This window comes from Cryptomeria japonica, chromosome 11 (assembly GCF_030272615.1).
Source record: "Cryptomeria japonica chromosome 11, Sugi_1.0, whole genome shotgun sequence".
NCBI classification, from domain to species: domain Eukaryota; kingdom Viridiplantae; phylum Streptophyta; class Pinopsida; order Cupressales; family Cupressaceae; genus Cryptomeria; species Cryptomeria japonica.
Window position 1 is genome coordinate 453,424,596 of NC_081415.1, and position 22,218 is coordinate 453,446,813.

At 37.6% G+C, this 22,218-nt stretch overlaps 1 protein-coding gene across 1 annotated transcript; it reads left to right on the plus strand.

Moving 5' to 3' along the window:
- Nucleotides 1–8,630: 8,630 nt before the first annotated feature.
- Nucleotides 8,631–9,317, plus strand: LOC131860244 (uncharacterized). Its single transcript, XM_059214625.1, has one exon. The coding sequence runs from the start codon at nt 8,631–8,633 to the stop codon at nt 9,315–9,317; it is 687 nt and encodes a 228-aa protein (XP_059070608.1).
- The last annotated feature ends 12,901 nt before the right edge of the window (nt 9,318–22,218 follow it).

Here is a 22,218-nt window from a genome sequence, read left to right on the forward strand (position 1 = left end):
ACAGATAGTAAGATAGATAGTAAGATAGAAAGTAAGGTTGAAAATAAGAATGAGGATAAGAATGAAGATAAGAAGGAAGAAAAAATAGATAAAGAAGAGGTTAAGGATGGAAGCAAGGAAGCAGAAGTGGTTAAGATAACTGTGTAGACATTCAGAGAAGAAAAGAAACCAATTGTAGAATCAAGCACTTCTCCTAGCACCTCTACTATGGATTATAGATCAACGAATGTTACAGATGTACTTTTAGATTCAATAAAGAGGATTATAGAATGCAATGCCTTAGCAGTTAAGGCCATTGATGATACTTTACCAAATTTGTAAATCATTGCACTGGCATGTAAAGTTGATCATATTGATGGATCTATAGGTAAATTGGACACATTGTCCAAATTCATTGCTTCTAACATTCAAACTGTGTATAAAATAAATGAAAAGACCATTAAGGAAATAGTGAATAAGGAGAAAGATAAATTCTTTGACAAGACAATTAAAGACTATACAGGACAGATTGATTCTTTGTTGCCGGCACTAAATTCCACCATTCCAGAATACAAAGAGTTGTACACAGAGGCATGCAAGCCTCACCATTTCACAGAGGATATTGATAAGGAAATAAGGAAAAAATAGAAGGAAATTTATGATATAGATGATAATATGATTGGTTCTTTGGAACTTACTTTAGTTTTGGATAAGGAAATGGCAACCTATGAAGAGAAGATTGAGAAATTAGAAAGAGAGAAGGAAAGGTTGAGAATGAAAGCCCGAGAGTTGAAGAACAAGCTTGGTCCTAGATTGGACAACTTATTAACACACCAGAATGAGCTGTCTAAAGAATCTATTCAAGGCGACAGATCACCGGAGAAACATATGCATTATCTCACCGGTATGATCTGACAAACTGAGACCATAATTTCTGACAGTACTAAGTTTTTGCAAGGTCTTAACTTAGTTTTGGCAGACATTTTCCAGATTGTACATAACCAGTTACAGGTTTCTAGGTAAATTTTGAATTCTTTGATTCTTTTGACATCCTTTGTCATTAATGTCAAAGGGGGAGTAGAGGTATATGAGAAAAATGTACAGAAGGAGATCATTTGCTCAGGGGGAGAACACTCAGTTTTTGGATTTTTCTCTTGAGTGTTGCCATCAATGCCAAAGGGGGAGATTATTGGCATTATATACTCAGATGAGAATAGTTGATGTTTTCATTGATGGCAACCAACTGGTAACATGGTTCACAGATTACACCGGCAACATACATCATCTATCGACACTGGCAGGCACTACATGTTTATTCACAATGACATCCAGTCTACACCGACAACAGATTATACCGACACTCTAAGCCGACTTGAAATAATATTGTTTTGTATTGTAATTATATTTGTATAGCCGACATGATGTATGATAAAGACTCATATATGTATGAGATCTTGTAGGTCATTTTGAAATGTAATTAAGTAATGTAAAGAAGCAATATATGAGATGTGATAGGTTATGATAGCAAATGAACTATATATGCATTTTGATGTAATTATCCTATGAGTGAATAAGAGAAGAGAAGAGCGAAGCAAGGTTTATGGCAGAGGTATCTGATAGAGCTTAAACCAGTACCAAATCCAGCATTGCATATGCTATTTTGAGCAGTACATTGTTATTGGATTTAACCATCCAATTGTAGTCAATGTGACTCTATTTTGTGTTTAGCAGTGAGCTCTAGGCTGCTAGCCTTCCTGCATGTATAGGCCTCTATTATACAAGTAATATTTATTCATATTGGCCAATGAGTAAATATTGTGGGTCACAAATCCCACTGAGGTTTTTCCCCTACCAGGTTTCCTCACCAAAAATATTTGTGTTATGGTGTGCATTGATGCTTATACTTTTGTTTCTCTTTACTGCATTATTATTTGTTTACCGGTATATTAATTTAGGTTATGAAGTTTCAAACAAGTTAAAATATTTCATCTACTGGTTAGACACTAATTCACTCCCCCCTCTCAGTGTCTTTGGGACTGATCAAGTATCTAACAATGTCGGCTCAATACATTTACACATTATCAAAACCATTTCCAAAATGTTTTGTGCTAATCTGGAATAGATATCATGTATCGATCCATAACCTAGACCTATCTGCCGGTAAAGGCAAATATGTGAACTCGATTAGACCAATAAGAAAAACACCAAATCCAAACATCCAATCCATGTCTTTGACATAACCAAATGATCTCTAGATGATAACAAGTCATCATCATTGCTGGTGATCAATATAACCTATCGGTGAAGCATATACCAGTGACTGTGCATTAGCCAATATCCATGTTGGGACCACAATGTGTCGGTTCAACAATAAACCAATATATCCAGAGTGCCAAAACAACAATGTAGACCTCTAAAAGGATAAGTGTTGACATCAATGACAAAACCAATGCAGGACATGACGAAGTCATCCATAATACCAACAATCTCCCCCTTTGGTATTGATGGAAACACTAGATGGAAAAACATCTAAGTGCCAAAAAAACAGAATGCCAAAAACCAACAATCTCCCAAAATAGATCAATACCAGAAATCAAAATCAAAATACATCTCTCCCCAAAGTACAATGTTTTTCCATAGATATCTCTCCCCCTTTGACATCAAATGCCAAAGTAGTTAAGAATCAAAACATAACATATAGCTAACTACTCCCCCTGAGCAGTAGCTCTCCTTCATCAAAGTCGGAAAAAGATTTTTCTATTAGTCCCTACCGGTTTGATACTAATCTTCATCATTCAAGTCTCTGCTGGTGGGGAAATTACCCCAAGCTGCTCTCTGAGATATTCAAATGTTTCCTTAGGAAAAGGCTTTGTAACAATATCTGCAATTTTCTCTATAGTATTCACATAAACCAATCTCACTTCATTTGCTTCAACATTCTCTTTCAGAAAATTGTACTTAATAGAAACATGCTTTGTTTTAGAGTGAAATACCAGATGATTTGATATATCAATTGCTGCTGAATTATCACAATAGATAATTATTGGTTCTTTGCATTTTACCTTTATATCCTTCAACATTTGCTTGATCTATAATACCTGAGTGCAATTAGTTGCTGCTGCAACATATTATGATTCTGCTATAGATAATAATGTACAAGTCTACTTTTTGTTGATCCATGAAATTAATCTTTTGCCAATAAAGAATGCACCGCCAGTGGTACTCTTTCTGTCATCTACATCTCCTGCCCAATTTGCATCTGTATATGCACATAACTCAAAATTTTCATCCTTAGAATACCATAAACCAAGATTTGTTGTGCCTTGTAGGTACTAGAAAATCCATTTAACTGTTGTTTCATGATTTTCTTTAGGATTGCTTTGAAACCTAGAAACAATACATACTGCATTCATTATATTAGGTCTAGTTTGTGTTAAATATAGTAATCCTCCAATCATAAATTTGTACCTTGCCAAATTAATAGGAGCTGAATCATCCTTTAATGTCAATTTATCAATTGTAGTCATAGGAGTGCTTACCGGTTTGGAGTTTTCCATACCAAATTTCTTCAAAAGTTCCTTCAAGTACTTTGTTTGACATATGAATATACCTTTATCTGTTTGAGAAATCTGCAAACCTAGAAATTTTTTTATCTCTCCAATCATAGACATTTCAAATTCTTCCTACATCTTGTTAGCAAAGTCTTTACATAACTCTTCTTCACCTCCAAAAATGATATCATCCACAAATAATTCAATAACCAAAATGTCATCATTGGTAACTTTGTAATACAAATTGTTGTCAGCATTACCTTTTTTGTATCCAAGCTTTAAAAGATATTTATCCAATCTAGCATACCAAGCTTCGGGAGCTTGCTTAAATCCATATAAAGCTTTCCTTAACCTGCAAACTGTATCCTTGTCATCTGTCAATGAAAATCCATTAGGCTGTTCAATGTAAACTTCCTCTTCAAGATTTCCAGTCAAAAATGCACATTTTACATCCATCTGATAAATTTTATAGTTCTTATGAGCTGTAAATGCAAGAAATAGTCTAATTGCCTCAATTATGGCTACTAGTGCAAAGGTTTCATTATAATCAATTCCTTCTTTCTATGAATAACCTTTACAAACTAATCTTTCTTTGTTTCTGATTACTTCACCATCTTCATTAAGTTTATTTCTATATACCCATTTAGTTCCAATTACATTTTTGTCTTTAGGTCGGGGAACTAATATCCAAGTATTATTCTTTTCAATCTATTCTAATTCTTCTTCCATTGCTTTTATCCAATGTTCATCTTGACATGCTTCGATAACAGATGCTGGTTCAGCTTGAGAAATTAAACATACCTCTTCATTTGCCAATCTTCCTCTAGTCATGACACCTTGATTTTTATTTCCAATTATCTGATTCTTTGAATGATTCAATCTTACATAACTAGGTTTATTCTGATTTACATTCACATGCTGTTGTTCTTCAGTCACAGTTGAGTTCTCTGATGATTCCAGTGTGACTGGTTCTTCACTCTGTACTGGTGCAATCTGTGCCAGTTCATTTATAATCATTTCTACTGCCGGTTCTACAGATCTTGAATCTCCTCTAAAATGTTCATCTATCTTCACATTAGTACTCTCAATGATTTTCTGCAATCTTTTATTATAACATCTATATGCCTTGCTTCTAGTTGAATAACCAAGAAATATTCCTTCATCACTTATAGGATCAAAATTGCCAATATACTCATCTCTTCTAATATAACATTTGCTTCCAAATATTCTAAAATATTTAAGAGTAGGAGTATGACCAAACAATAGTTCATAAGGGGCCTTACCGGTTTCACTTTTGATGTGAATTCTATTGAAAGTATAAACTATTGTATTCACTACTTCTCTCCAGTACACATGAGGTAGATTTCCTTCCATCATCATAGTTCTTGCTGCATCCAGAATAGTTCTGTTCTTCCTTTCCACAACTCCATTCTGTTGGGGTGTCTGAGGTGCTGATAGTTGTCTTTTGATTCCATTTTCCTCACACAATGCATTAAATTCTCTAGATGTAAATTCTCCTCCTTGATCAGATCTCAAACATTTGATTTTCTTGCGAGTTTCATTCTCTACCATTGCCTTGTATATCTTGAATCTTCCAAAAGCTTCTGATTTCTCCTTGAGAAAAGTAACCCAACACATTCTAGAATAATCATCAATTATTAGCATAAAGTATCTTTTCCCTAAAGGCTTCTTGTTCTTGCTGGACCATATAAATCAGTATGAATAAAATCAAGAATATTATTGGATTTCTCAAAAATTCTTTTAAATGTTGTTCTAACTTGCTTTCCCATTTGACGTTCCTTGCATACCGGATTATGAGGTTTCACAATCTTAGGTAAATCCCAAAATGCCTTAGTTGAACTGATCTTTATAATGCAATCAAAATTCACATAGCAAAGTCTTTTATGCCATAACCAACTTTCATCAATGTGTGCAATCAAACATGTCTTATCACTGGTATTCAAGTGAAAGATATTACCTTTAGTCTGATTACCGGTTGCAATCTCCAATCTAGTTCTATTCATGATTTTGCATTATCCATTCTTGAATTGTAATTGAAACCCTTTTTCCACTAACTAACCAACACTTGAAAGATTATGCTTCAAACCTTCAACATAATAAACATTGTCATTATTGTGCTTACCATCCAAAGATATAGTGCCTCTTCCTTTGACTAAACAAGCTTTATCATCTCCAAATCTTACTAGACCTCCATGAATTTCCTGTAATGATAAGAATTTTCTTTTATCACCAGTCATATGATGCAAGCATCCACTATCTATAATCCATTCATCCTTTTCTTCAATTTTTACTGCCATTGCCTGCTCTACTGGTTTGACAATAAGAGCCAGTTGATCTTCTTTTATTGCAACAAAAGCCCATCCACTATCTACTAGATCTTCATCTGAATCATCTGTGACACCTTCATCTACATAGTAACATGACTTATCTCTATTTTTCTTAAATCTATATCTCTGATATTCAGGGTTAGGCTTATATGTTCTTTTTGCTTTCTCCCTTAGTCTTGTATGTCTATCAGGACACCTAGAAGCCATATGACCAACTTTATTGCAATTAAAACATTTGAAAGTTGCTTTACCTTCATACTTACTTCTTGCTAGACCTTTAGGGATCTTCCTTGCAAATAGTGCTTCAAGTTCTTCAACTTCTTCATTTTATCTTCTCATATCTTCAAGTTCTTTTGCATAAAGTGATTTCCAATCAGTTTTGTCAGATGATGATGATGATTCTTTGAAAGCTATATCCGTTTTGACTGTAGCAACAAGACCAAACTCTTCAAGCTCAAATGCAAGAAGTTTTCCAACCAAATTATCTCTAGAAACAGATGTATTAGGCATTATTATCAATTCATTAGTAGCAGTCACTTTCATTTTGTAAGCCCGTGGCAAAGCTCTTAAAACTTTAGAAACAATTTCATCTTCACTTTAAGATCCTCCACAATAATGTATTCCTAAAACAATTTCATTAACTCTTTCCATAAGTGCAGAAATTATTTCATCTTCTTCCATTTTTAAATTTTTATACCTGACCCGGTAACATTCCAATTTTTCTATCTTGACAGTGGTATCTCCTTCATTCAATGTTTCTAGTTTATCCCAAATAGCTTTAGCAGTAGATCGGTCTGATAGTCTCATGATTTTCTGATCTGATAATACGCTCAGAAGTGCTTCTCTTGCTTTACAATCATTCTCCAAGTCTTTAGCCAATGTTGGTGGATGAGGTTGATTCAGAGTAGGACCAACATAGCCATTCTTAGTAACATCCCATATATATCTTCTAAAATAGTTCAGATGTTTTTTCATTCCGATCTTCCATATACCATAGTTAGTTCCATCAAGTTTAGGACTGTCCTTCCTAAAAATATTTGCTACCATAGGATCTCCTCAAGCTGTTAGGCTTCTGCAAAAAGAGGACTTGGCTCTGATACCAATTGTAAGGAATCGGGAAGGACAACTAAGAGGGGGGGGGGGGAATTAGTTGTGAACCAGTTATTTATAAATTACAACCCAAAACCAAGTAATCCAACTTGAAACTTAGTGCCGGTAAAACAAACTTTAATGTCGGTAAAACAAATTAACAATTATAGCAGTACCGGTATAACTTAATGCATGTAATAGAAAGAGAAACAACATCAACAACACATGACACAAAGATTTTGACATGGAAACCCTATAAGGGGAAAAACCATGATGGGAAACCTTACCCACAACCAAATGATACTACTGCAGATAGTAAGTGTATACAAATGGGGTTTGCACATGCAGAAAGGCCAACCGCCTAGAGCTCACTACTCAATCACAAAATAGAAGTCACACTGAATACATTTGGATGGTTAAATCCAATAACAATGTATTGCTTCAGAATAGCATCTACAATTCTAGATTCAATATCGGTTTAAGCTCTCAACATGAGTGCCAAACACCTTCATAACCTTCCTTCAACCTTCAGATAATATCTGTGTGATTCACACAAGGATCTGCTTGTTTTCGCTCTTCAATATTCACACACACTCATAATATTTGATCTTCAATAAGATCTTACAATCATTTATACAAAACCGAAGACCAAATGTTAAGGTTGGATCACTAAAGATATTATAATTAAATCAATTACAAATAAGTCTTGATGCGATACAATATGTTAGCTCAATACATTTACACATTATCAAAACCATTTCCAAAACGTGTCGTGCTGATTTGGAATAGATATCATGTACCGGTCCATAACCTAGACCTATCTGCTGGTAAAGGAAAATATGTGAACTCGATTATACAAAATAAGAAAAATACCAAATCCAAACATCCAATCCATGTCTTCGACATAACCAAATGATTTCCAGATGATAACACGTCATCATCACTGTCGGTGAAGCATATACCGGTGACTGTGCATAAGCTAATATCCATGTTGGGACCACAATGTGTCGGTTCAACAATAAACCAATATAACCAGAGTGCCAAAACAATGCACATCAATGATAAAACCAATGCAACACAAGACAAAGTCATCCATAATACCAACATTGGGGGTTATGTGGTGGACCAGCCACCACGCACCCCATGGGAGGGGAGCCCATGGCTTCCCCTTCCCATGTGGAAGGCATTGTGGATGGGCAGCCATAGCGTGGTGACCCACCATAGCCCAGGCTATGGTGGGGGACCACGTTGTGGCCCCCAAGTCACCGCCTTCCCTTCTATGGGGCTCTCGTGGTGCTAGGAGTAAAGAAAAAGTTTTAAATTCATTTTATTTGTTTTTAAAAAAAGTTTAAAATTTTATAATAAATAAATTATATTAATTTATTAAAATATTATATATATATATATTTAGTTTTGTTATTTTTTTTATATGGACAAAAATATATATATTTTGGATATGGGAAATTATAAATTAAAATGTTATTTAAAAAAAATTAAAATGGAATTGATTATTTTATTTTTGAGAAAAATATAAATAAATAAATTAATTTATATTTTAATATGTATTAGAAAATATGTGTAATTATATAATTGAAATTTTGGAGCTTAGTAATTACGAAGGCTATTCAGTGGCATATTAAAGTAAGATACAACTGCTCTGCAAATGCCGTTAGACATTAATGGCGGCCTTGGAGGGAAAAGGATAAACTTGGAGGAGATATGGATCGACTTTACAGAGGAATTGGAGGAGGATGTGTTCTTTTGGGAAAAGCACGTGGTCATTGCAAGGATTATTGGGTTGAATTGGTCAAACAAAGAAATTAAAAAATGGGTGGAAGGATATTGGGGGTTGCAAACTGTCATTAAATTCATTCCTAAAGGCTTCTTCGTGGTCTTGTTTGAAGATGGCGAAGACAGAAATCAAATTCTCAATCAGGAGAATTGGTTCGCAAATAATCACGCAATATATTTGCAATCATGGTCCTCGAACTTTGATCCAATACAGTTGGTTGTATACTCTGCACCGGTATGGATTCGATTGTACAATTTACGCATTGAATATTGGAGTGAGGTTATTCTAGAAAAGATCGGCAGAACCTTGGGGACTCTATTGGAAGTAGATTTTGATGATGAAGACGATCTCTGCAAATATGCCCGTTTGAGGATTGCAGCGGTTAAAAGGATTCTTGAGTCAATCACATTTTTAACTTCAAGCGGTGAATGGTGCCAACAAGTGGAAATTGAAAAAGAAATTAAACAATGTCCTAGATGCGGGAGCAAGTTTCATGGATTGGATGAATGCAAGATATTTGTGAGGAAGGCCAGGAATGTCCTCAGGAAGCCATCCTAGTTTTGGAGGCAGAAGCCAAATAACTCGTTAAAAACAGTTACAGATCAAGAAGGGAAGAGACCCGGTGATGTTGGTTAGACACACAACCAAGAGATGAACCTTTCAACTTCTTTGAAATCATCCTCTTTCAATTTGAAGGAAACAAGAGAGGAAGATTCGATCATGGTCCTAGGAGATAATGGTGAATGTTCAAGATTGAATATTAATGCAGGGAGGAAGAATGATGCGGTCCCAAATACCCCGAGAATCACCCCTTCGTGCAAAGGACTTTCAGACACTGAATTTGAATTTGAAAAGGGTTCGGATGATGATTTGTTTCAAGAAGATGAATTGGAAAAAATTCATCCAAGGTGTATCAATCAGTCGGCTAATGCATTGTTGGGGAAGGCCAAAGGTTTTAGAGGTAGGAGGAGTAATTGTCATAAAAGAGAGGAGAGAGCAAGGGAAAAAGGCATCATCAGTGTATTGGATTTTATGAAGAAAGCCAAGGGAGAAGGACTCTCCCTTGGTAAGAGATGAAAATCACATCCTGGAATGTCAGGGGTCTATCGGCCCCTAACAAGAAATGCTTGGTCAAGCATTTTTTGAGTATTCACAATCCTGATGTGTTACTTTTACAAGAGACCAAGCTTGGTGGAGATAAAACTAGGCAACTCATTAATTCTTGTTCTAAATGGGATGGTTTATTTCATGATGCAATCGACACTGCTGGTGGCCTAGGTGTGGTATGGAATCCAACAAATGTCGAGGTGGTACCCATTGCCTCCCATGAGAGTTGGATGGCGTGTGAGATCAAAGGCATTGGTACAAATTTTCATTTTCCAATTTTTAATGTATATGGCCCGATGAAGACCGAAGAGAAATTAAAGGTCTGGAGAGAAATTACAATGCAAGCGTCTCTAGTTGAGAAGGATAAAGCTATCATAGCAAGGGATTTCAATGCTCTACTGGATGTGGATGAGAAAGAAGGAGGTCTCAGAAAATGCTCAAAAGTGATGGAGGACTTCAGAGATTTCATATAACACAATAATCTTATCTATATTATCCCAAAAAATTGTAAATTTACCTGGACTAACAGAAGGTTGAACTTTTCTAAAATATCTGAAAGACTGGATAGGTTTTTTGCTAGAGATTGGTGGTTATCAGGGGATTTTTTATTGGCCACTTGCATTATTCTCGAGTGTGGCTCTAATAATTTACCAATTTCTTTATCAATCAGGAAGGAGACTCACAAATAGAGGAGCTACTTCAAATTCCTTAGTATGTGGTGGTGTGATCCGGGTTTTAAGAAAAACTCAAGGTTTGGTGGCTGGAAGGTGACACTTTTGTGGGCACCCCTAGTTTCAGATTTGTTAGAAGGCTTCAATCTTTAAAACATAAGATTAAGGCTTGGAATAAATCAAGCTTCAAAAACATTTTTTCAGAAAAATTGAGAATAGAGGAAGAACTTGAAGCGTTAAACCAAAAAGTGATGTTGGCCGGGATGAATAAGGAGGAATTTATGCTTGAAAATAATTTGAAGGAGTACAATGAAGTTTTGAAAAGAGAAGAATATTTTTGGAGGGATAAGTCTAAGGAGCTATGGATAAGTCTAGGGAGCTATGGATCATTTTATCAGGTACCCATTTCAAGGGGTGAGTTGAAAGTGCATTTTAGGCACAAATGCAGATTTTATTGAGTAGCCTACTTTGGGTGTTTATATATTTTTCCCTGTTAATCGTCATGAAGAATTTCAAATTGGATTCAATTCTATGCATAAATGTGAGTTAGCTTGAAAAATTTCAAGTATCTAGCAATCCATTTGCTCAATTTTCAAAGATCAATCCGTTTGTAGTTTGTATGTTTTGGCAAGTCCCTGTTTCGTATAAGTGTAGAAGTTGCCTCAGTGAGTGTTATGCACGAATGTTTGTTCCGGGATATTGTTGGTATAAATGATGAGATATGTTTCCAATTTCAAGCTCTTGCCAATCCGTTTGATCGGTTTTCAAAAGGCTCTATTGAGCCATCTTTTTCAGTTATCTGTACTTTCAGTGCTACATCAGTTAAAGTAGCCATTTTTATGAGTGCGCCATTTGCACCCAGTCAGACTTTTGATCGAAATGAGAATTAAAAGATTTAATGTGCACTTCAAGGTACTTGTGTTTCAAATTTGAGGGTCTACAGAGGTCGTTTGATATTTTTGAGAAAGGCATCATGTGTTGCCAGAACATTGACTTCATCAGGTCCGCAGTGTTGACAAAGCCAGTTGGTCATTTTAGACAATTAATATCTCTTCGCTCGGGACTCATCTTGAGAAACTGTTTGGTAGATTTCATGCTTGTATATCAGAGTACACACCTATCAGATGGCGAGGTCCAAAAAGGTGTTTTGACTAATTTGAAAATTACGTCTTCGTGATTAAATGCGAAAATGTGGCACAAGCGCCTGAAAGTGGCAAAACTCAGTTTGATGATCTGAAAATGGTGCCGATCGATTCTAGAGGTAAGTGTAAGGTTTGTAAGGTATTTCAGAGGCTAGTTGCATGAAAACAAATTTTTTTTTAGTCGGACCCACTTTGGGGCCCGACCTGGCCTATGCACGTACATTGATTTTATTGGCGACTTTGTTTACTGGGGAAATTTTAGAATGTTTAGATAATGATGCAATTCACAAGTCACATTTAAGTGAAGTTCATATTGATAGCAGCCATTTAAGATTCAAGGTTAAAGACACTGTGAATTCAAGGTTTAATAATATAGCTCAAATGAAGGAGATCACTATCATATAGATTGTCATGGTCTGTGAAGACATGAATGATGTGTATTGGGTGCTCCTTATTGTCATGGTTACACTCCTATCTGGGTTTTTGAAACCTAGGTCAGCATTGTATGTATTCCATTGATCGTGTTTTATATCTCTACTCCCAAAGCCCACAATCTTTGCTAGTATCCTCCCTTGCCGTGGAGCATGGAATTGAGGAGATTATTGGTAGCTTAAATGCAATAGCACGTTGAAGATGAGAAAAGGCCATTGAAATTTCTCAAGCAATGGCAGGCGTAGAACCAAAAAAACCTTTATACAAATGAAAATTTGACCCTTGGCAGTAGTCCCCTTTGCGTGGTATGTTGTTTGGAGGGCATAAACAAGTTTGAAACAACATGCAATCTGCAGCCCAGAGACCCCCATTTGGCATGGTGTGGAAAGTTGAAATTCCAACGACAAATTGCTAGCATCCTCTCCTCCCTCACAGTGCTGGTTGGGTGTTGAAGTTTATGCAATATGCAAATGGAATATGGTGCAAGGCTCAGCCCCCCACCCATGTGGAAACCAGTGAAGGCAATGTGGCATGGCTGAGTGCCATTTTAATTTTCAAACATAATCCTTGGCAGGGGAGTAGTACATGCATACATTCCTTTCAAGGTTGGCAGTGTTTAATAGATATGACACTGTAAGAGATCACACGTGGGAGGTACAAAGCTACACTGCCAATTTGGTCCATTGTGGATGCCTCGTTTAAACTCACCAACCCAGCCAAGATTTGAAAAGATTTCCTCCCTCTGCTATGGTGTAGATCCTCTGCAGTATATGGAGAAGGCGTAAAAAAACAAACCTTTATACAAATGAAAATTTGACCCTTGGCAGCAGTCCCCTTTGCGTGGTATGTTGTTTGGAGGGCATAAACAAGTTTGAAACAACATGCAATCTGCAGGCCAGAGACCCCCATTTGGCATGGTGTGGAAAGTTGAAATTCCAACGACAAATTGCTAGCATCCTCTCCTCCCTCACGGTGCTGGTTGGGCGTTGAAGTTTATGCAATATGCAAATGGAATATGGTGCAGGGCTCAGCCCCCCACCCATGTGGAAACCAGTGAAGGCAATGTGGCATGGCTGAGTGCCATTTTAATTTTCAAACATAATGCAATTCGTGGGGTGTTTAATGTGAAGCCCCTGTGTGGAGAATGGAGAAGGTTAAAATCAAATGCAGATTTGGTAGGCGTATAACCAAATTCCACAGCAAGCCAACACTCCCTCTCTGCTGTAACTATTGAAAAGACCATAGAAAACCTTAAGCAAAATGCAAACATCAGCATCCTCCCTCCATGTGAGCCCTCCAAGCGAGTGCAGATGGTGTAAAATAAGAAGAAGGAACTTTCAAGTTTCAGTAGATCCAATTGGCAGCCATGAAAGTCTCAGACAAAGCTTAAGAAAACACAGTCCCAGGTAAAGTCATTTATCCCACATTGTCTGGGGAGTGAACTTTTTTGATATTTATAACCAAAGGCACACTCATTCATAATGTCAAAGCCTTAAGGGCTTTTGACACAAGGTGCTGATGGGTACCAAAATGGACCCCACACACGCAAGGAGGTTGACAAATGGTGATAGGTGGACCCCACGCAGGCATGCCCTAAGGTAGGCGAGTTTTGCAGAGAAAGAGCGGCTTAAAGTTTGAGCAAGTTCGAGGAGATCTGACGAAGCGTGTGGATTCGCAAGCCGAAGATGCTCGAAGGTTAGCTATCGCAAAATGGCGAAAAGCTCAAGTCAAAAATGAAGGTTAAATACCCTATAGGTTCAGAAGATCGGATGGCTCGTGTGACTTCACAAAGGAAAGAAGCTCGCTAGTTAAGGTTCGTGAAATGGCAAAAGGCTCAGAGGGAGGGAGTTAAAGATCGAGTAGCTCGTGCGATTTCGGAGCCTGAAGGCGCACGCCAGTTAGCCATCACGAAATGGTGAAAGAAAGGTGGTAGGTCCAGGTGGAGGTCCAGCTTGCGGGTCCCAATGATGTGGCACTGAGGTGGCAGACACGTGGTGATGACGTGACGATGAGCAAGCAGCCTGGTGGTGGACAAGTGGCAAAAGATGAAGTGTCATCCGAGGTGGTGCCCAGTGGATCCTATCAGCGAATTAGAGGCTGCCATGTGGCAGGGCATCAGGCAAAAATTAGAGGCAAAAATGGATGAAAAATCAAATTTAAATGTATAGTGCAAACTATATAAGAATTTCAAAAAATTTAAATGATGGATCCATGTTAAGAATTAATTCATCCAGAGGTCTATTTTTGCTCAAAATGCCAAGTATCATATATCACCAGAAAGCTCTCGGGATAAGGAATCCAATCAGGTAGTTAATTTCAACAAATTTTGGATATTTTGGGAGCAGTTTCCATGGGAAAGAAGGAGATAATGAATTTTAGTTGGAGAAAGGGGACACTTGGCTTGTTCTGATGAGATCTGATCTTTCCCTCCCCTTCTTATTCCAATTTTCTTCTCATTGTAAGGGTTCCAGAATTATGTGAGAGTGGCTCCAGTTTTCATGGCTTCTAGTTCTGAGTTCTCTTCAAAATTGTACAGGGCAATGTCCTTTTCCATAAAATAGAGTTTCTTCTTGCTGTAAATGTTTTCTGTTGCAGTCACATATATGTAAGGCATATACAATTTATTGGATTGTCTTCAGACATTCTTCATTTTCAATAAATCCAGTCTTCAAGGGAGTTTGGGTTTATCCTCCTAAATGAGAGTGTAATTCTTGTTCTTAGGCATCCTTTACATAAGGGATTTAAATTCTATGAGCAGAAATTATGAATCTGAATTATTGTTTGGATGTGTATGATCCTCTGTCTGAGCTTAGAATGCATTTTTGTAAGGTATTAATGTAGGGATATCTTTCTTCAAATAAATTGGATTTTTAATAGAGGTTTTCATTTATAGATTGATGTATGACTCTGTTGCCCTTGGATAAGGCACTGATCTTGCAGATTGGGGAGATTCTTAGAGATTTTAAATCAATATCCTCATTTCATATTATGTTTGTAATGCTAGGTTGTTCTATCCATCTCAGGATTCAAATATTATTGAGTTGCAAGTGTGGATCTAGCCCATCTACAGTAACCTCTTAGTTTTTGAACCTTTTGAGATCCATCTGCTTTTGTTGATGCAGTCTTGTGTGTAATGGGTCTGATTAAATGCATCACAAGTACACCCGCCTAGGTTTTGCAGAGCCTGAAGAGTAGAAGGATTTAGGTCCTTGTTATGTTGTCCAAGCCCTGAAGTGTTTCATTGATTGAGATTGGCTATCTCATAGATAGATTTGCAGGTGTTCTTGGGTTAACCAGATTTGGTGAACAACAGGTGGTTTGGGATTTTCTTGTCCGTGTTCTTGATAAATTTGTCTTTCCTAAAGATTGGATTGATTGCATTAAATTTTGTATTCTTCAGTGAGTTTTTCTATGATTGTAAATGGAGCAGTCTGTGGGTTCTTTGAGGCCACAAATGGGATACGCCAAGGGGATCCTCTTTCCCCTTCTCTATTTTTTCTAATGATAGAGGTATTGGGAAATTTCATCAAAAGGATAAATAGGGGTACAAGATCCAACGTCACAGATTGAGAGAAAGCAAGTGGTCTTATTATCTTTGTTGGAACACCATTGGTCTTCCTAAAGTTGGAGCCTTCATGTGGATTTCACTACATGGCAAAATTCTGACTGGTGATAGATTGAAGCATATTGGGATTTCAGGACCGAGTTGGTGTGTTATGTGCAAAGGGAGTGAAGAGACAACTAATCATTTACTCTTTCATTGTCCCTTTGTGGATGCATGCTGGGATTGGCTCGTAGATAAATTGTAGTTCTTTTCGATTAAAAATGAGCTTCTTAAAGATTTCCTTCTTGCGTGGCCTAAAGCAAATCATTCAAAGTGGAGTGGATTGTGATTGATTACCCTTGCTTTGTTAGTATGGCACATCTAGAAGGAGAGGAACAGGAGGATATTCAAAGAATCTTGTCTTTCGGTGGGGGAGGTGATTTTCAAAATCAAGGTGGCCATTGAAGAAGTGATTAATGGCAAGCCCCCCAAAGTTAAATCATTCAGGTATTACAGTTGAGACAAGGATATGGAACGTAATTGGTCACTCAAGGACTGGGGTTTGGGGTGCCCTCTAGCTCTCAAAACCAATAGGAAGCTAGTTAGAAGGATTCCTCCACAATGTGATTGGGTGAAGCTGAATTTTGATGGAGCGAGCAGAGGGAATCCTGGGATTTCAGGTATTGGTGCAGTCATTAGAGATTCCTTGGGACAATTGATGGGTGGCTTGTTTGGGAGTTTGGGCTTTGCCACAAATAATGAAGCAGAGATAAGGGTATTGGCAGCTGGATTGGACTTATGTATTCAGAAAGGGTATGAAAAAGTCATCATTGAAGGAGACTCACAGATTATCATTAACGGTATCTCTAAATTTAGCTTTCAAAATTGGAAACTAGGCAAGTGGATACCTTATATTAATAAGCTTCTGGGATCTATTAACTCTTTTGAACTCAAACATACTTTTAGGGAAGGAAATAAGGTGGCAGATCTTTTGGCCAATGTTGGGATTGATAAGGATCTTAGTACAATCATATTCAACAAAGAGGATGTAGACACAATAGTTTAGGAAGCCATTCTAAATGAGATCCCAGGTTTGAATCGTACGGGGGTTGGTTAGACATTTATTGATGTCAACGCCTCTCATGCACCGGACCATAGGTGGCATAGTTGTGTGATAAAAGGGAAATTAGAACTGTGTTTTGGCTCCTCGTGATTCACAGTCTATAGAAAGTGGCGGTGACAGGTACGCGTTAGTCATACCTATGGCAGATCGAAGTATGTGATGGTAGGTAAGAGAGAAGTGCACGAATCCCATAAGATTTCTTTGGAATGGGAGTTTGGATGTTTCCAGTAGTTTACATTCTATTTAAGGAGGAATAGGATAGAGACGGATGTATTATGATTGGATAGCCAAAATGTCGCCTTTTGTGGGTCTAAGCTGTGTTAACTATGGGAACTCTCTGGAGTGACAATGCCTCAACCTATTCATGCTGGAGGAAGAAATCTATGAGGAAATTATCTCCCTGGTGGATAGTTCCTTGAGCTTAGATCGCCATTGGTATGATGGGCTTGTTTATGGAGAGGTAATCACTCCCATAGTGTATATCCTGGAGTCACAGGTGGAAGGTGTCGGTTTGATGCAAAGATTTGTTAACCTGGTGAACATCCATGTCATGGCGGATGCAATTTTTGAACTGTGAGAAGAGGCCAGGGAGAGCATCCTAAAGTTGTATTTTGAACCTGCCGATAACATTTATTCTGCATTTGATATGGAGGAATCATTGGGAAATGGGTAGGAGAAGTCCGATGGTGATGATGTCGAGGAAATGGATGTTGAAGGAGAGAAAGAGGAGGAAGCATATGCGGGAGAGGAGTTGGAAGAGGACATGGAAGAGGTGTCAGACTTGGATTACGGAGAGGAAGAGGAGGTTGATCGAGAGGCGGCTTCTAGAGAAAAGCAGAGAAGAAAGGCCTTGTTCGCGAGAGAGGCTTGGTGCAGTTTCAAGGCAGGTGTGTTGAGCGACAACCTCGACAATTTTAGGAGGCTCCTGGATTCAAATGATTGGTGCCTTTCGGAGGGGTCAACTTACAATATCCTCAGCATAGGGCATGCAGTGGTGGATATTCTTCGCTTTATTAGATAGAATTAGAGAATAGGATACTAGTGTTCGGGCAGGTTAGGGTGTATTTGCCAAGGTTTTTTGTAGTCGGGTTCTAATTCTAGCTATGCTCTCTCCTTAGTTGAAGATATTATGTATTGGATATGTAATAGCATAACTATGTATTAATTTTCTTTTATTAATATAGGGCGCTATCCCACAGCTAATAGCACTTACCATTAAAAAAATAAAAAAATAAAAAAATAAATTTGGAGCTTAATTTATTGTGAAATCGTCATTTTAATGTGGTATTTTGAAAAAAAAAATGTATTAGAAAACCTTGGCCGATTGGCATTTTTAAACAAGAAGATTATTGTCAATCTAGATTAGCGAAGATGCATATTTAATTACTATATTCATATTTATCTTCAACACTACAAGTCCTTGGTTAGATTGTTAAATATTATCGTGTGGTGGTTTTCCTAGTCATTTATGTCTCGTGATGAGGATTTATCATTTTGTCACGTCAGGTAAGGGCTTGTATGGCCAAGTGGGTTTTCTACCCTTTGGACTCTGTGTCCAATTTCATGTTATACCTTGGTTTTGGGAGTTCATGTGATTTTTGGTTAAGTGTCATATGGAAGAGTGGCTTTCGATTGGGGGCCGCACCCAAAGTGGTTAGCTGGGTAACCCATCAGAAGTCTTCTTAAGTAAGTGATAACTAAATACATTATTAGGGGTTTGGTATATGAAACACTAAATAAGATAATTATGCCTCGGTCATGGTTGAGTGCTAGTATAGACTCAAGATGCAGCGAGAAGGCCTAGAATGGAAAACCAACAACCTTGTCCTCACGAAAGGATTGTTTGGGTCCACATGAGACTTGGATGGGGCTGAAGGTTTGGGAGAGGTTACCGGGATAACCCATGATGGGGGCCAGGACCTATGGAGGCCTGCTAGGATAAGCATCCCAAGCTATGTGATGAAACTCTTCCCTTATGGTCACTAGTGTATAGTCTTGTTGATTTTACTTGTTATGATATGGAGTCATGTTCTGCGAGTTTACTGTCTATGAGTTAATCCAATGTTTTTTGAGACCATGCATTCTTTCCTTTGTTTTCTAGTGGGTCTTAGTGCTATCTCCTAGCATGGAGGGGTGGTTCTATTGAGCCACATGGTCGGGTGGTAGTGCCAATTTCCATCGGTATCATGTTTGCTTCCTTCTTGTGAGGGTTGTCTTTACAGGTGTTCCAATTGCTCTTTGGACTTTTTTATCTTCTTGTTCTAGTTGGATTCCTTTGTACTCCTTGGATTCATTATTGTATCTATTTGAACCTTATGAGTTTAGTTGTATCATTGATATTATTAAGCCTTCTTGGAATGTTGTAAAATATGTAATTCATTATATGATCTTTACTTAATTCATATGTTATCTTGTAATTTAAATGCAATGTATGTGAGGTATTTTAAGTTGTTAAATTTTGTAATGATAATTAGGAGGTTATTGAATGATTTATTGTAGTAAACTAGATGTATGTAATTATTAGTATGTAATGAAATCAAATGCACGTAGGTAATTTTTAGCATGTTTAATTCAGTTCTTTAAATGAATATCATTGCAATGTTTTAGGGATAGTTAACATGGATCATAAGTGGTAAAGTGAACCTTAGGCCTTTAGTTTCTTTTTAAAGTAATCTTCATTGGAAACCCTTTAGGTGTATGGATTAGCTTTTCGCTTGTGTAATTAACCAGTGCAATGTTATAACTTAATACACCTTGATTATATGTTATGTTAAAAAAAAAAATTATTTCCACTTTTATTCTTATGTTTTAGTGTGATCCTTTTGAGTTTCTTGGCAGGGCATTACATTTGGTATTAGAGCCCATTCAACTTGACCTTTTGTTAGGTCTTAGTGTTTGTGTTTCCCTTGTCAGTATCCTTGTTGTAGATCTAAACTTTTTCTCTTGTGAAGTGTTAGGATTATGGCTAGGAAAACTAAAGGTGGAGGTCGTGGAGGTGGCCGCAATCGAGGTAGAGGTAGGGGACATGGCCGAAGTTCAAGATGTCATAGTCCTTCACCACAACCCACTCATGAGAGTGTAGAGCAAGATCAGTTTGTGTACTAGAGTGAGAAGCACACTATAGAGAAGGTTCTTGAAAGGGAGGAGTTGAGGCAGATGTTTTAGGAAGTGTTAGCTAGACTTGGGCCTAGACCTGAGGCTGAGTAGCCTATCCATGCTCAGATGGGAGAGTCTCACCAGCAAAATCTTGAGGAGATGGAGAGAGAGAGGTCTCCTAGGAGGAGATAGGTCCTAGTAGACCATGATTCAGTTATTATGGGGCACATGAGAGATCTGATGAGATCTCATCCTCCTTCCTTTGACAGTTCGGGTACCAGAGTGGAGGCAGAGACTTGGTTGATTTGTTTGGATAGGTGTTTCAACATGCATCCATATGGAAACAACACCAAGGAAAGATGCACCATCATGTTATTAGATACTTGATCACTCCCAAAGACACTGAGGGGGGGGGGGTGAATCAGTGTCTAACCGGTTTAGTAGATATTTAAACTTGTTTGCAACTTTACAACCCAAATAAATGTACCGGTAAACAAGAAATAAAGCAATAAAGAGAAATAAGAGAGACAACATCAATGCACACCATAACACAAGATATTTTGGGGACCCGGTAGGGGAAAAATCTTGGTGGGATTTGTGACAAACAATATTTACTCACTGGCCAATATGAATAAATATTACTGATACAATAGGGGCCTGCACATGCAGGAAGGCCAACAGCCTAGAGCTCACTGCTCAATCACAAAAAGGAGTCACACTGACTACAAAATTGGATGATTAAATCCAATGACAATGTACTGCTCAAAATAACATCTACAATGTTTGATTTAGTACCTGTTTAAGCTCTATCAAATACCTCTGCCATAAACCTTTCTTCGCTCTTCTCTGCTCTTATTCACTCATCAAAATTATTACATCAAAATGCATATACAAATATCCGCTCTCATAATCCACTTGTATTAATCACCTATACATATTTCACATACCTATCACATACCTATGTCACCTTCTAAATGACCTATAAGATCTCATACATATATGAGTCTTTATAATACATCATGTCAGCTATACAATATAATTATAATACAAAACAATATAATTTCCATGTCGGCTGGGGTGCTGGTAAGGTCTTTTGTTGTTGTAGACTGGGTGTCGGTGTGAATAATCTTATTGTGTATGTTGGTGCCGGTAGATGATGTTTGTTGCTGGTGTATGTTGTGAACCAAATTACCAGTTGGTTGCCATCAATGACAACATCAACTATTCTCATCTGAGTGTAGAATGCGAACACATGCATCTCGAGAAGTTTGCTTCTATCTAGTGGTGGTTGGAGGAGGAGAGGATCAATTTAGACATTAGCACCATGTCTTGGGATATTTTCCAGGAGAGATTTAGGACACGCTTTCTCTCAGCTCAGTGGAGACAATGTCGGGTAGATGAGTTTCATGCATTACACTAGTTTGACATGACTGTGGATCAGTATGGGCATAGGTTTTATGAGCTCAAATAGTATGTTGGTATTGGGAATGACGAGGCTATGTTGGTCCAACACTTCTTGAGAGGTCTGAATGATCGCATCAGTGGAGGTGTGAGAGTATTTGAGACTTCATCAGTAGAGTTAGTCGTGGAGAAAGCCAGGCTAGTAGAGAAGAATCTTGCCCGTGCTTACAGTGGTCAGTCTAGAGTACAAATTGGGAGTGTGTCTTATAGGGGATTAGTCCCAGATTGCTGCACCTTTTAGGAGTTTCCAGGCACTTGCTAAGGGTGGGCAGTAGCAGTAGAGTTTTCAGTCGAGGCCGAAGCAGTTTTAGGGCCAGCAGAGTGGCAACTCTCAGCCTAGGAAGATTAGGAATTCGTAGAGGAGTAGGAAGAGTTTCCCAGGACAGTCCTCTCGGGGTGCTTCTGTTGGAAAATGCATACTCCAATGAGAAATTGTAGGTGATTGAAGGTATTGTAATTGATGGCAACCTTACAATCATGTGATACTAGCAGGTAGACACAGGCATCGACACCGATAGACTCTACATTGGCATACAAATCACCGACACCAAAAAGATTGATCACTATGAATTTTGTTTAAATGTATTTTGTAATTAATTGTAAAATATTTTGTAAGCCAACTTGGCATATTGTAATATGACTCATATATGTATGAGATCATTGTAGATCATTTAGGAGAGAAAAAAATGCGAAGTATGAAAAGAAGATAGCAGACCTAATGTGCAAATTATTGGGATAAGGGTTTATGTATATTGCAAAGCTTAAACCGGTACTGAATCTAGCATAGGAGATGCTGATATGAAGCAGTATAAGACATTGGATTAGTATAATCCATTTTGTAAGTCAGTGTGACTTCTTTGTAATTGAGTAGTGAGCTCTAGGC

What these genes read in the sequence shown, in the direction of transcription:
- LOC131860244 (XM_059214625.1), top strand. Translation starts at nt 8,631, where the DNA reads ATGCCGTTAGACATTAATGGCGGCCTTGGAGGGAAAAGGATAAACTTG.